This window comes from Cuculus canorus, chromosome 3 (assembly GCF_017976375.1).
Source record: "Cuculus canorus isolate bCucCan1 chromosome 3, bCucCan1.pri, whole genome shotgun sequence".
Taxonomy (NCBI): domain Eukaryota; kingdom Metazoa; phylum Chordata; class Aves; order Cuculiformes; family Cuculidae; genus Cuculus; species Cuculus canorus.
The window spans coordinates 22493517-22508003 of record NC_071403.1 but is presented as its reverse complement, the minus strand read 5'-3'; the positions used below and the strand labels follow the sequence as shown (position 1 = coordinate 22508003).

The 14487-nt window shown below is 41.7% G+C and overlaps 1 protein-coding gene across 12 annotated transcripts in view; it reads right to left on the bottom strand.

The window, feature by feature from the left end:
• The window catches only part of ANKRD6 (ankyrin repeat domain 6), a 96263-nt gene that overhangs the window by 14311 nt on the left and 67465 nt on the right, over positions 1-14487 (bottom strand). For 8 of the 12 annotated variants that reach the window (XM_054061542.1, XM_054061543.1, XM_054061552.1 and 5 more), the window contains 3 exons: positions 11326-11424; positions 3172-3270; positions 2448-2546 (listed from right to left, as the gene is read on the bottom strand). In XM_054061542.1, coding sequence (XP_053917517.1) covers positions 2448-2546; positions 3172-3270; positions 11326-11424 — 297 coding nt within the window. Of the gene's footprint in view, positions 1-2447; positions 2547-3171; positions 3271-8609; positions 8950-11325; positions 11425-14487 lie in introns of all 12 variants that reach the window. The other 4 variants (XM_054061550.1, XM_054061540.1, XM_054061541.1 and 1 more) reach the window with 2 other exon arrangements.

Genomic DNA, 14487 nt, shown 5'->3' with positions numbered 1-14487 from the left:
GTATTTCAGGCCTGAACATAGTCTCTAAGCTGTGGCAGGCATGAACATTTTCTTTCTCAGCTAACTGCATTTAGGTATCAATTTTTTTTCCTCCTGAGTTTGTCTCTGAAAAGCCTCTGCCGTGTCTTTACTGTTTGTCATTTGAAGGGTCAGCACTGGCAGGAAGGCAGAGAGGTCCTGTGCAGTGGGTGATGGGCGAGGACCTCAATGCTCAGAGAAGTCACAGAGCCAGTGCCTGGGGTCAGGGCTCACAGAACAGCTCATCTAATTCATTTCCCACAGAGTGATGGAGGATCTAAGAAGAAGGCTACAACTGATCTCACGGAATGATGTATCACAGCTGCAGTGTTTTTATCAAGTCAACTTGACTGAAAATAAAATGCATCTCCAGGGTGATTGCTGGACAGGAGGAATACAGCTACCCAGGTGGTTTACCTGTGTGTTGTTTCATCCCTCAAACAGCTGCCTGACCTGCTTTTAAAATCCCAGGTATCCTGTCTGGCCTCCGCATTTCACTTAATACAGAAACTGTCTTCAATTAGATTGCTCTTTCATACGCTTTGCTCAAGGTGTTGCGCTGTGAGAAAGCATCCATACTAGCGTTCCCCAAGCAGACTCAGGAGATATTAACCGGGAGTTACGGAAAATATAAAGTCAAATCCCTCTCATCTTCTGCTGCTCAGCAGGGTTTGGCAAATCTAGCAGCCTGTATCTGTCCCAGCCAGCCAAAAAGGACACAATGCCCAGCTGTAAGTTAACAGCTCCTGCACACAGCACTCGGCTCTGGCTGCCAGAAAAGCTGTCAAAAAGATTATGCCTTGTCGTCAGTAACATAAAAAGTTGAGAGACCAGAGAAATCATTTTGGCATTAAGTAGACTTAAGCTCTTCATTCTTCTTGAAATCAAAAGGGGTAAAAGCGTGTACGTATGCAAGCATGCACAATTCCTGGGTTTTTCAGTGGCTCCTGAGAAAATATCTTGTCCATTAAAAAACACCCAAATGGTGAATTGCAAAGCGAGAGGATTGCATGGGTAAGAAGACATCAAAGACCAGCCCAGGAGCTGCTCACACAGTATTAAAGTCTGCCAGTCATATTTCAGACATCAACCCTGCTGAGTTATTCTGTGGACATGCTTTCCACGACAGGTTGTCTCCAGCTGACAGAGGCTGTATTATAAGCTAAATCTTCTAATACCCTGAGGCATCCAAGCATGTAGGATAACCAGATTCGCGTCTGAAGCCCACACCTTTGTACAGAAGAACATACACAGAGAAGCGTATCCAGAGAAAGGAGCATGGTGGTTCACAAAACTATAAAGTCTAGCATTGAATATTGTCTGAAGTACCTCTGATATAAATCTAGGTGAACTTTACACTAAAAATAATTACAGAAAATAAATTCTGGAAGTTGTAACAATATAAAAGAAGGAATGTATATGAAATAGTATCAAAGATGATGTAATGACAGATCACAAAGTGACTGTGGCTGTACAAACATATGAATATTTCTGCATATATACACATTCACATGCAGAAATCCTTCGTCCAGGCAACATGCCTTTCCACTCAAAGTCTTGGACTTTGGCCAGTTCTTTTCTTCCTTCCCTTTCTTCACTATCCCCTTTCAGCTGTTGTTTAACCACCAAATTTACCAAAAAATGCTCAGATAGCCAATAAAACCATCCTAAAGCCCTCTCACCTGTAAGAAAGGATATGGTGCCAACCATGTGATTTGACTGACCCATCAGCACAACATTCCAGACCCTGACTCAGCTCATACTTCAGGATGCTATTGCTATTTCACAGACTATTCCACTAACTTTTGAATTTGTGAATTGAAGACAAGTTTCCCATAGGTATTACAATTAGAGTGGAACTAAGACCCCTTGCTTTGTTATTCTTTCACCTAAATTGCTCTCAAGGTATTATAAATACTAAAAAGAAGATAATCCAGGCTTACTTCAAGATCTTGTTAAGAACCTACACTAATGTATCCGCAAGAACTTTCTAACAAAAGATACACTATATTTTTCCCTCTGTGGCTTACATTAACTTGGCTTTTTAATTTCTGAAAAAAAAAAAATGGATTTTGAATGCCATTGTCCTATTTGTACTATTCATTTTCATTTTAAATCACATCAATCACAATGAATCCAGTATAAATTAGAGCACCGTGGAGATTCCCACAGGCATTACAGTATTCTTCAGCCATAAGTAATGTATCATTTAACGCCCTATTGAGTTCCTCCTGCATCATGTGTCAAAATATGAATTTCCTAATGCCGATGGAGGAACCATCCAGGCATAATAAATGCAAAAAAAAAAAAAAAAATCCCACCAGGAGCTGGTACCCCACCCGCTGAGAAATGCCATGTCCAGAAATCTCCAGTGCTGAGAATCAGCCACATTACACCAGAATGGAAAGCTCCTCCTGCATGGGTCTCACCTTGTTCTTGGCAAGTACATTGGCTCCTGCTTTAACGAGCACTTTGGCAGACTGACTGAACCCATGCCAACAAGCTTCATGAAGAGCTGTGTTCCCATCCTGAAGAGCACACACATGAGAGCAAAAGGTTAGTGCACTGTGTCCACATGCAGAGTAACGTTACATTCAGAACGTAACAACTGCATGCTCCACCTGCTCACTTAACGAATAAATCCTTTTCCTTTCCTACTAGCTAATTTTGTTTTATTTTTACCAGAGGCAGATATGTACCAAACTAAAACATAAAATAACTTCCACTGACACTTTATGTACTTTTTCCCATCTACTTTTCCTATCATCAGCCTCTTTCTAGCTTTATCTTCTACTTTCTCCCACATCTCCTAGCAAGTAAAGCTTTCGTTTGGACCTTGGAATCAGAACCAAACTAAATTTACAACTTGGGAATCTCGGTTTTAGGGATAATCAGGGGAAAACTCTGCAGTGTTTTATGGAGGGCATAATTTGGTTGTATGCCTCTTCAATTCCTTTATCAATGAGCTGAGACTAGATTCTTACATCAAAATCTATCGGCCTGACACAATAAATAAATAAATGTAACTGTTCCAATCACTTTAAAAGCGTCAGATACTTACACAGGAGTATAAAACATAACTTTCTCTCTGAGACCTTAATATTACTGGCTGGCAAGGCTGCCATTCCACAGAACTTCGCCTTTGCCCGTTACCTTGTCTTGCCTGTCCAAAGCACACCCCTCTTGAATCAGAGTTGCTATAACATCAGTGTTCCCTACGACAGCAGCCCGATGCAATGCTGTCTGATCGCCCTGCAAAAAAAAGCAAATTTGTCATCAGTACCAATTCCACCTTGTTTTGACTCAATGCAAACATATACCACACATACAGGGGCGGCATCTTCAACACACATACTGTTAAATCCAAGCTGCCTTTGAAAACAGTTCCCCATAAACAATTATCATTAAAGTTTCCAAGACTAATGAATTTAAAGTATCAGAGAGCTACAAACCAACTGTTTACAGAAGTTTGCAAATCATCACAATCCCAAATACAGCGCTGAAGCCTTGTAAAAGTAATACTAAAAGTATTAGAAGGCAGTGAATCTAACACGTTTGGCACTACATGACTAATAATCACAGAATCATGATCAACTGCACCTGTAGGGAACTAAAGGGAACTACAGGCTGCTGTAGTTCATCATAATGACCCTCCAGCACTTACAGTAACTGGATAAGGCTTTCTTATTTTGACTCTGATAGCTCCTTTGGATAAGGAGCATGAGATGAGATCAGTCTCTTTAGCACCTCTGATGAATCTGCCAATTACTCCTAAGGGTGGAGACAATTTTATGATGAGGACCACAACTACAAGACCATCAACTTATTTCACTCAAGAAACCGAGCAATCTTGAGGTCCAAACAACTTGCATTTCTCATTGACTTGCCACACAGCAGCAACAAGCAACTTTCTTACATCAGTTTATTCCTTTTGGAAATTTGCCCATAAAGGAAATTACACTGATGCAGTCTTCTTGTCTGACTCCCCTTTAACACGTGTTGAACTCATTTACTGAGTTAGAGCACCCAAGATTAAGTTTCTACAAGCCTTCCAGAAACTGAAGACTAGGGAGATACCAACTGCTGGCCCATCAGGGGTTATCTGTATATTTTTGTGTGCACATTGGTTAGACTGTCGTAAAAGAGGGGGAATAGGAGGAGCTATGTAGCAGCATGTAGGTACGTAAGACACCAACCGATGGGAAAATGAGCTGCAGTAGCTCCACTGCTGCCACAACAACCGGTCTTGGCTTGCCTTTGAAGTTGCTTTGAACCTGCGATGCTGAAGCATAGCCTGAATCCAGGCACAAAGACTAGCTTCTAAGTTATACACAGCCTTTTTTGGGAATGAATGAAAAGAGTAGGAATTCAATCCAGTTATGCCTATCTAGATAATGGTCACCAAAGACACACACAGGGCACAGAGGAAAAGAACTTGCAGCAAGCTAGTCCTAAATAGATACAAAATTTCTCTGCCACAAATCTTTATTGGATAATGCCACATTACACTAAATACTAAAACTGGGAATTTCTGTATTTTCTGACAGCCTCCAAGTCTTCAGATAACTGGATAAATCGAATTATTTGTTCTCAAAGGCAATTAGCAGCTGACTTAAAAATTGCTGCTGGTGGGATTCTTTCGTTCTAGTGACACCAAAATAGTTATTAGTCCATATAGGATAAATGAGCATTGCCAATCACAACCTTCAGAAATCCCTGTAATGCCAACTCCCACCACCAGTAAATCATTATATTGGCTTATAATCATGAAATTGGTTTAAAGAAATTGCATTGAAGGCTTTTTTAAAAATTTGGTGTCTCTCTAGAGTTACATACTCTTACTTTTATTCATATACTTATTAAGACTGGAAATGCATTTTAATATATTTTGAATAAAGGCAGTAATGGTTCCAGGAACTGGAACTTCCAGAAAAGCACAAAGCATCAGAAAACTGACAGCACCATAAGTTCTCTGGACTTCTGTATCTGTTCCAAATTAAAGATAACAAAAATGTTATGGAAAATGTCCAAATTACACCATCTCACAAGTGCAAGTGTCAAAGAGACTCCAGTAATTATTACTACACAAAAATCTGCTTGCTAACAAGCTGAGGAAGAACTTCACACCCTTATGCACAGTACTCATGACTGGTACAGCTACTGCTACCGCAGCAATGGGTAACGCAGACAGCGCAAAGGTCATTTTATCTGACTGCTCTGAAGTGGAAAGTAATCCATCAACCCTTCCCTGCCAACAGGTATTGCTGCACCAGCAAACTACAGAAGATATTTAAACAAAGACTAAAACAAGGGGACATCTGCCACTGTGATGGATGGAGCTTGAACAATGAATGGTTGGTTCCTACTTCTTTACTGTCTTGAAAATTGATCGTGAATAAGACCAAACTGGGGGCAGAAATGGATTGTATTTAGTTTGTAATTAAGGATTGTCTTGCTGGGCCAATTTAAATCAAGGTTGTTCTTGTCATTAGCCCGATCTCATTACAGTAATTGCAGTGAGATGAAAAGTCATTCAGCTTTTGGGGGTTTGTTGATATGACAGCTACTTCTAATGGTGTCTCAGTTAAATTAAAAAGCCTCACATACTTGGAAGAGTGGGAAGCACACCTCACCGCTGCAGGAACTGATCTCCCGTGCGAAACCTAGCCCATGTGCTGGGGGATTGTTCACTGGGGCCTCAGAGTGGCAGCAGGACAGCTTCAGCCATGCCCAGGTTTTGTCCCATACTATATTCTGGTCCCCAAAATGGAAGCCCAGGTAGGTCAACAACACAAGTGCTGCAAATGACAGACAGGCCCAGGTGCCTCCTGCTCAAGGTGTGGGTTTTGGTGCTGACAACTTCCAGATACAAGCATGGGGAAAGCCAGGCATCCAAGAGTAAGGTCCAATGAGCACCCCTGCGAGGTAAATAAATACCTCATCCATGTAACAGGGAGTGTCAAAGGACTTCTCAAATCCTTCCTCACTTGGACTGAGGCACCTGACAGTGAAGAGATGGTAGGTATCAATGTCCTGGTGAAAGTCCCTACAGCCCTCAGGCCCCACCTGGTCAACTGTTCCTTTGGACCACAGCATGCACATTAACCTTAAACTGCTTAAGCTGCTGTGGAAGCTGAACCATCAGACTGCGATGCCCTCTGTGTGCAAGTCACTGAGCAACCCAGCCACTGATGGCATTGCCATCAATAACATGCCGTGTTTGTAATCTGCCTTGTCTCTCCATCAGCAGAAGAGCAGCCCCTTACCCATCCTCTCACGGAGTCAGAGAAAACAGATGAGTTGTATTTTTTTCACAGCTTGAATTTTCAGACAATGTAATCACCGACTCATGTATCCTTTTATTGATTGCTAAAATAACTGTCTCTGAAAGCACTCATCAGAGTTCTGCCTTTAGCAAGGCATTAGGGGCTGTTCCAGAGGCTTGGAGAGCAATTACACAGGTAAATGCGTATTAACTGCCCAGACTATTATGTTTGGCACAATTTATGCTCATATTTGTCAGTGATTTATGCCTTAGGAACAGACCACAGATCACCAGCAATGAAGAGAGAGAACTCCAGTGCCGTGTCACACAAATGTGACCTTGACAGAAACTAGAGTCTGCACTAAATGCAGATGTGGGCTCAAAGCCAAAAAGACATCTAGGTGCCTGTGAGGCACGGTAGAAGTAAGGCACATTAAGCCTGCAATAGCGTGTCTTAAATCCCTTTCCTCAGCTGCTGCCTAGCCCTGAAAGCAACTCAAACGTGGTAGTTTCCACTTCAACACCCCGGACATCTTGGCTTACCCGCTGCCTTGCAGCAGTGCAGCAGTGGTGGCACTGAGCAGGTCATCGGGTAGCACACACGCAGCACTGCTGCAGCCCCTCACACAGCTGTCTCCACTTCTCTCTCCCACACCTGCTGGAAGAAACTCCACACAAGTTGCAGGTATGTCCACCACTCTTTGAAACAAGGACAGTGAAGGAGGAGGCCACCGGCTCTGCTGCAGCAGTGCAGAGATTGCAGTACTCGCTCAGCTTGTTTTGCCATAAGAGCACTGCTCAGCTGTGAATAGAGCTCAGCAAGGCTCTACTTGTAAGAAAAATCTCGGTATTCATCAAGAGAGGGAGTTGCTGGTGGGAGACTGTGATAGGAGTCTGCATCTGCCGGCACCGAGGATGTGAGACTGCACATCCCAAGGTCTCTGCGTAGAACAGGGCTGTTGCACAGCATGGCTCAGCACCAGCAGGTATATTTCCAGTGGGTGAAACAATGTTCTTTACAGAGAACTTAACCACCTGCTTTCTAGAGAGAGTAACAGGCTGGGAGTCTTGAAGAAAGGCAGATACCTGAATCTTGACTTTCTCCATGGATTTTTGGCATCACACCCTTCCTTTAGCACTTGTGTTGGCTGAGCCAGTGGCACTTGCTCAGTGTTCTGGTGTCTGCAATTACCTCTTGAGTTTCTCCATTTGCTGACTAACTTAAAGCAGTGGATGCAACCACTGGGACAAGGCACCTCGGAACACCTGAAGTCCACTCCAAGGCAAGGAAACAACACAAGCAACTTACAAAAGGGTTTCAGGTAGATATTAGCACTTCTGCCAGCTCTCTTAGGTCTGTTATAGACTCTGCTGCCCAAATTTAACAAGATTTGATTTACCCTAATTTGTAATACAGGTAACCTCTTCCTCTCTCAGATTTAAAAAAAAATATTCTAATCACCATATTTTGTTTTCCTGCATGCTCCTATTCTCCAGAGTGTCCATGAATTATATGATCCCCTTTAAAGCCCCTCTCCAGTGTCACACGTTGGGTCCTCACTGTCTTTCCACGCTTGCAGAAACGACCACAAAAACTGTGTTGCTACCGGAGAATTGCACCAAAATAACCAGCAAAAACTCACACCTTCAGTCCCTGGTATAAGGTACTGTATGCAAAGTCTTATACTTCAAAATCAAACCACTAAAGTCACAGTAGAAAGTCCAAACATTTTGAAGTGAAAATATAATGAACTGTTAAATACTTCCACGCAAGCATATATGGATATCCTGAGGCAGCTGTACACAAATGTTTCTCAATGTCAATGTGCTGCTCTCCTCCTCCTCTGCTAAATAAAGGCAGTCATCATAATACACAGCAAGAATAATTTCATAAACGATGATGCATGACTAGAAGTAAGCAAGACATGAAAAAAATATGAAGGAAACAAATTTCAGCTTAAATTAGACTGAAATGGGAGTATAAGCACAAACTACTTCACATTTTTACGTTCAGCTAAAAATGATTATGAATCCTAGGTTATTTTTCCATTCGAAATTAGATTTCTGCTTCTTAAACTGGAGCTTCCAGAAGCAAAGCTTCAGGGTCTCAGGCTTTTGTTTTAAATTCACTTGTCTTCCCAGTAAGTTTTTCAGACAGGACATACAGGGTAGGACACTTGACGAAGAGCACCCAGCACAAAGCCCACCATGCAGTCATGCACCACAGAAGAGCTCAGTCATGCCAGACCACCAGGCCAACGTTTCGCAGCATGCAGCCATGGGAGACATCAAGCTCAAGACAGGATTGATGCACAAGATTTCTAACCTCCTTCTCTCTTTCTGATCTTCTAGGTTCCTTCCTAGCCTTTCTCTTCTGGTTTCTCTTATCTTTTTCGTCCTTGATTTCCTTCACCGTGACAACTTTCTCCTTGACTATTTCTGAGGTCTGTGCTGTATGGATACTCATTGACCATTCAGAGATGGCATTGGGATCCCAGTAAGAGTTTTCAGTATTGGCAGGGAGAAGGAAAGAGTTAGCTCCTGGAGTGGCGTACTCTACAGAGCTGGACTCCACCGGTTGAAATTCATAATAATCCCACTCCAGGCCACTGGAGGTCATTCTTCAACTAATTCTTATGGTTCTTACCGTGTTTTAAAGAACGTATCTGCAGAACATGAAGCGAGTGTTTTAATCTCTCCATAACATTTAGCAATTTTTAAGTTCCTGCTTATCATGTGGCAGACGAAAAGTTAGTCTTGCATTCGTTCATTAGCTAAAGACAATAAACTCCAAAATAAAATGGTTTTAGGTTTCTCTTGTTATTTAGAAAAATAAAATACAGGTCATCTTTTTAGAACCTGGAGATTTTTCTGTGTTATCACAACACTGCCACAGACAAAAAATCACTAAGTAATTTACTTATCAATTACTCCCCACTTTTATGAGCAATTTCATCTCTGAACCTAAATCTGTATTCCTGAAAAACAGCAATGAAATGTACAGATGTTAATCAACACTTGAAAGTAAGATGCCTTCACTGCCAAATAAGCACACAGCAAGTGATCAAAGGCATAATCAATAGATGGCAACTAAAAGAGTATGAACATGTTCTGTGGGGCATAAATAAAGTGTAAAAAATAAATTATACAAAGAGAAATCATCAATAGAGAACCTTCTTTGAAGACCTATGCAAAAGGAAAGCAGAAATATTTTAGTTAATACCTTTCACAAGCAAAAATCTTCAGTTGGAGTATTGACCTTCCTCCTCCTCTGAGACAAATCCAAACACACTCACTGAGACTCAGCAACTCCTGAGGCTCTCCTCAACTCCAACCAAATTACTTGTACTAAATACAGAGCTAAATTCAAAATACATTTTAAAGAAACAGTACCTGTGAATCAAGCATGCACCTATTCTGTTCCCATTAGTCACCACATTTATAAGCTGTATCCAGTTGTTGTGAAAAAAGCCCCCAAGAAATTTGCAAGGCACGTGAAATAGGTCTTCTATGAGCTGAATATTTCTGCAGTGCAAGACCCTTACTGCAATGTTGGTAAACACTGATTTACTGTTTTTCCGTAACAGCTATCATATTTATATATAAACAACCTAGACTTTATTCCTAGAGGATTAAAAAAACCTCAGACTTTCTCAAAAAACAGTTTTCACAGAATCCAAATCTGACCAAATCAGTGGAAGTTCTTTCATTCTTAGAGCAGCAACTTGCTTTTCTCAGGAAAACTGACTCTCCTTGTAAAGAGTACCTGCAATTTTGTCTTCAATACCTGGTGAATCATTTTTGCTAGAAGTCATACAAAACGTACTCAGGATACATCTGAATAAACTCATACTCTCATCACACTTGCAATCCTGCTCCATTTTACAGATGGGCATAGGGAACAAATAAAGAGAACAGGAAGCAAAGTTTCTTTCTAGAAAAACAAGTTGCCCAGTAGAAAGCTGGTGTACCAGTACCCCCGTCCTAGGCTTGTCAGACAGGCTGCTCATGTCTCACAGAGAAGCAGCAACTCCTGCAGAGAAGGAAACCAGTTTTCCAGTTTCTATAGATATTTAATACTCTGTAGATGCAAACAAATGTCTCAAGGGATTTTCAAAAGGCACCTAGACATTTCCAGTGTCCTTTTAATAGTCATACAGGTGGCTCTACTAACCACCTTTGGACCCTTGGTCCTTTGAAGGATCTTCCCCTTATTTATTAATGGGGAACAAAAGCAACCCTTTCTCAAACTTGTTTCAGCACGCTATAAGAAGTCAGCAATGAATCTGAAGAAGTTACGGTTACTCAACTGCTGTTGCACGTTTCAGCCCACACCTTTGTTCGTCAGAGCGAGGTAACTAAAATCATGTTACTTGCACTGCAATGTGCTTTAAAGCCTGGTCCAAGATTAGATCTATGCTTACGGAAAACCCAGAAATTCCAATAACTTACATATTTCACTGAATAAAACCAAGCTATCATTTACTAAATTCAAAGCTAGTTTTGTTGTGCTGATGCTTTGCCACAAGACAGCCTTACAGATACGATCACACACACCCCTCAAACACATCAAGGAGAGCTGTGATGCCACCCAGTGCTCCAGGCAGCTGCTATGTACTCTCTACGCTACAGCATGTATCTACACAAAAAGCATCTCCCACTTCAGGCAAACATCGCAATGGATTGTGTCCCCTACCTGACATCCCCCAGTGGGTTTCCATGTGGTACAACAAGCTCTTATTCACTTCTGCACCAAAAGGCAGACGATGACTCTTACTGCTACTCACAACAGCCTGGCACAAACAAAGCTCTTATAAAGAACTCTTAAGCATGAGGACCAAGCTCTAATTGTAAAGCATCACATTTTACTTTGTCTTCCATGCAGTTTTGCATCTCCAAATCAGAGGTTACCTCTCCAAATTAGAAAATACAGAGACCAATTTTGTTTTCATTTAATCCTACTTCAAAGAAGTGAAAGTCTATTCTTATTTGCAAATTACATTTTCCTCTCTACCTCAAGCAAGAAGGTTGTGTCTACTTACGTCATCCTGAATATCCAGGTCACAGCCTGCCTTCAACAAAACCTGGACAACGTGGAGGTGACCCTTGTGGGCAGCAAGATGCAAGGGGGTCCGGCCATGCTATGAATGAGAAGAAATAATATCTTAAGATGAACTTTTATGCATGGTTGTTGATCAGAATTTTATTCTCTTTTCCTTGTTCTTCTGTTCATACTTCTCTCTCTGAAGCCTGCAATAGCAGCAATTGACATATATGAGTGTACCAAAGACTCTACCGTAGTTTTGTGTATTCTGAAAACTCTTCCTCCCCTTCTGCAATATTTCACCTTAACCTAATGATAATCTACAAAAGGGATAATATTCATATAAGGATACTTTCTTACAGATTCAGATCCAGCTTTGTGTCCATGCCTAAAGAGAATCCATTTGTTCCTGTCCCCCTGGAGTACAGAATTGTTAACTGCTTTCAACTTTTCAGTATGACAAAGCTGCAATAGCAGGTTAATTCATATATTGTAAAGGGTACCATCTTTGCAATAGAAATAAGAATTACTGTACTATTGTGTATGATGGACTTAAAAGAATGGAAGACTTGTAGTCACTCCAAGCGACTTTGTGTGTATGACAACCAACATCTTTTTGCCAAAGATCTGTCAGGTGTTTTTAGACAGTACTTATTTTTAAACACTACCAGGCTCTAATCCACACGAAAGTATGAGTATAAAATAGTTATGAGTCATTCAATCTATAGTGTAATCAAGGATGGCACTCTAATAAACAGAAGGACAAAAAGCTTTAATTAGTGAGATGGATACATGATTTGTGGTTTTAGGAGAAAAAAAAAAATAAATTGGATAACAGAGGAGAACTACAACAAGCAATTCCCGAAAAACTCAACCCGTACATCCTGAAAAAGAAAACACATAAGGAAGAATCAAGAATTAATTCCTGCTCTAGGAAGTATGTATGCGTGTATGTATAAAATCTCAGAGCATCAACATGAAAAGCAAGTGAAACTGTTAAATAGCAACCACCTTTAACTGTTCATTGCAAATTTTATTTAATTGCAATTAAGAAAATAGGATTCCAGTCGTTGGTAAAATCACAGACAGTCTTCACAAAGAATGTGGTTTTCTCCACCAGGCATTCTATGAAATAAAGAGGAGTTACATTTCTCTTAACTTGTATTTATAAACATCTATTTCTTCATTACTGCTGCTGTGATTGTCTATTTTTCCACCCAAAGATTTATCCTGCAAAGGAAGATAAATGGCCCTAATACATCACCTACAGAAGGAGCAAACACCTGAAGATCTGGCTGGCTACAAGTGGCCTCAAGTAAGCAGAAGGCAACCATCACCTTTCTGAAGTTTTAAGGAACTTCGCCAGTGGGAAAGCTACTTCAAGTAAATAAAAAAAACAAGCCCACGACAGGATTGTTTTTGCTAAGCAAATCCCATACCTGCATAGCTGGTAAAGTCTTAGGGATTGCGCCTCTTTGAAGCAAAACCAAGACCCAGCATTGAAACCCACAGAATGGCTGGGGACAAGATGTCCATGACATTACCGACTAGTTGTGCTGTGCTTTGAAGATGTTAAACGCTGATTAATTGTCCTATATTATCAATCTGAAAAGCCAGAACTAAAGGAAAAGTCCTCATCCACTTTGACATGTGGGGGTCTCAAAAACCCACATGCTTCCCATCAGCAGCAGCAGCTCACTCCATTCCTGCCCCACTGGAGGCATGGCAAGGGCTTGCTTTTGGCTTTCACTTCTGCTCCTGGGTGCCATCCAGCCTGCTGCTTGGGTGCTTCACTCAACCTGGCCACAGGTCCCTAAATGCCTGCCCTACGGCAAAGGGCACCAAGCACGTTTCCTTCTCCATCAGCCTGGAGGAGAGACAGGGCTATGTCACTGTTCCAAGTAACTCAAGAACAGGAGGCATAAAAGTCTCCAGGCAACATGGGAGGTTGCAGGGGGTGGGGAAAAAAAAAATAAGGGGAAAAAAATCCAGATTGACAAATCATTCCTGGCTATGAACACTGTGTTTGGAATATGAATATGTGCTCCAGCACGTCCAGGTTTATGGGCTCTCACTTTCTACATTACTTAATGGCAATAAGTAAATCACCTAATCCAGGCACCTCACTTCCCAGCAGGTTACCAACATATCATGAAAACAATTTATTGCAATCTGTGCACTGAGCAGAAAAAAACCCAAACAAACCCAACTTTCAAGGCAGCTCATGTACTTTAAAAAGAAAACAGCCTCAGCTACATGAATATATCCCAGCAGGGAAACTTTCTGATAAGATAACCATCTCTAACCACTGAAAAAATGCTGAGGTGCAGCCAAAGGTATTGTGTTAAAAATAAACTAGGAAAGTAGAGTATGAGTTTGTTTCAGTATAAGAGACATGTTTTCCTCACCCAACACACCTTCCTAGGTGACTGCCAGACAGAGCGTGCCTGGTAGCAAAGCCCAAGCACAAGAAATGGTTGCAAAACAGCGTAAGATCCAGATCACAGGACCTTCATCTGCCCATTCAGTGCCTTAAGGCACATTAAAATAAAGCTACTCCAGGGAACAGGCTTATCTAGAAGAGGCTGCCCCCACCCCAGGGAGCACCATGTTCTCCTGTCATTGGGACCAACCTGCCCCACATTCTTGAGAGCTGGGCAGCCTCCAGTGCTCAAGGCCAGCCACAGGAGTTGGGTGCTGCAGGAGGAGAGGGCACTTGCTGGAAAAGACCACTGCAGGGCAGGGAGAGATGCAAGAAAGGGCTGCCTGGCTGTTCCAGTCACCAAGCGAACACAGATTCAAGTTAACTGTGCATTTCCCCTGTCACTATCCCCAACTGCTCAAAAACTTCAGCCAGGTCTCCAAAACTCAGTTATTTTGGTTTTTGGGACTTTTGTTGTTGCTGGTTTTAAATTGAGTTATTGAAACAGAAGAGTAGAGGACTACTTATATTCCAGAGGATTTGTATGCCTCAAGATTCTCTACCCAAAACCATAGGATCAGAGGCATCCCACCTATTGAAGGCCACTGGAGAGAGACCTTCAGAGATCAGAGCTACTGCGTATATGCGGTCCTTGAGCTCCTCCCACTACCAAGGGAAACTATAAATGAAAACTATGACCCTACCTAGGACAGAAGAGTGGGGAGGGGGATCAATTTC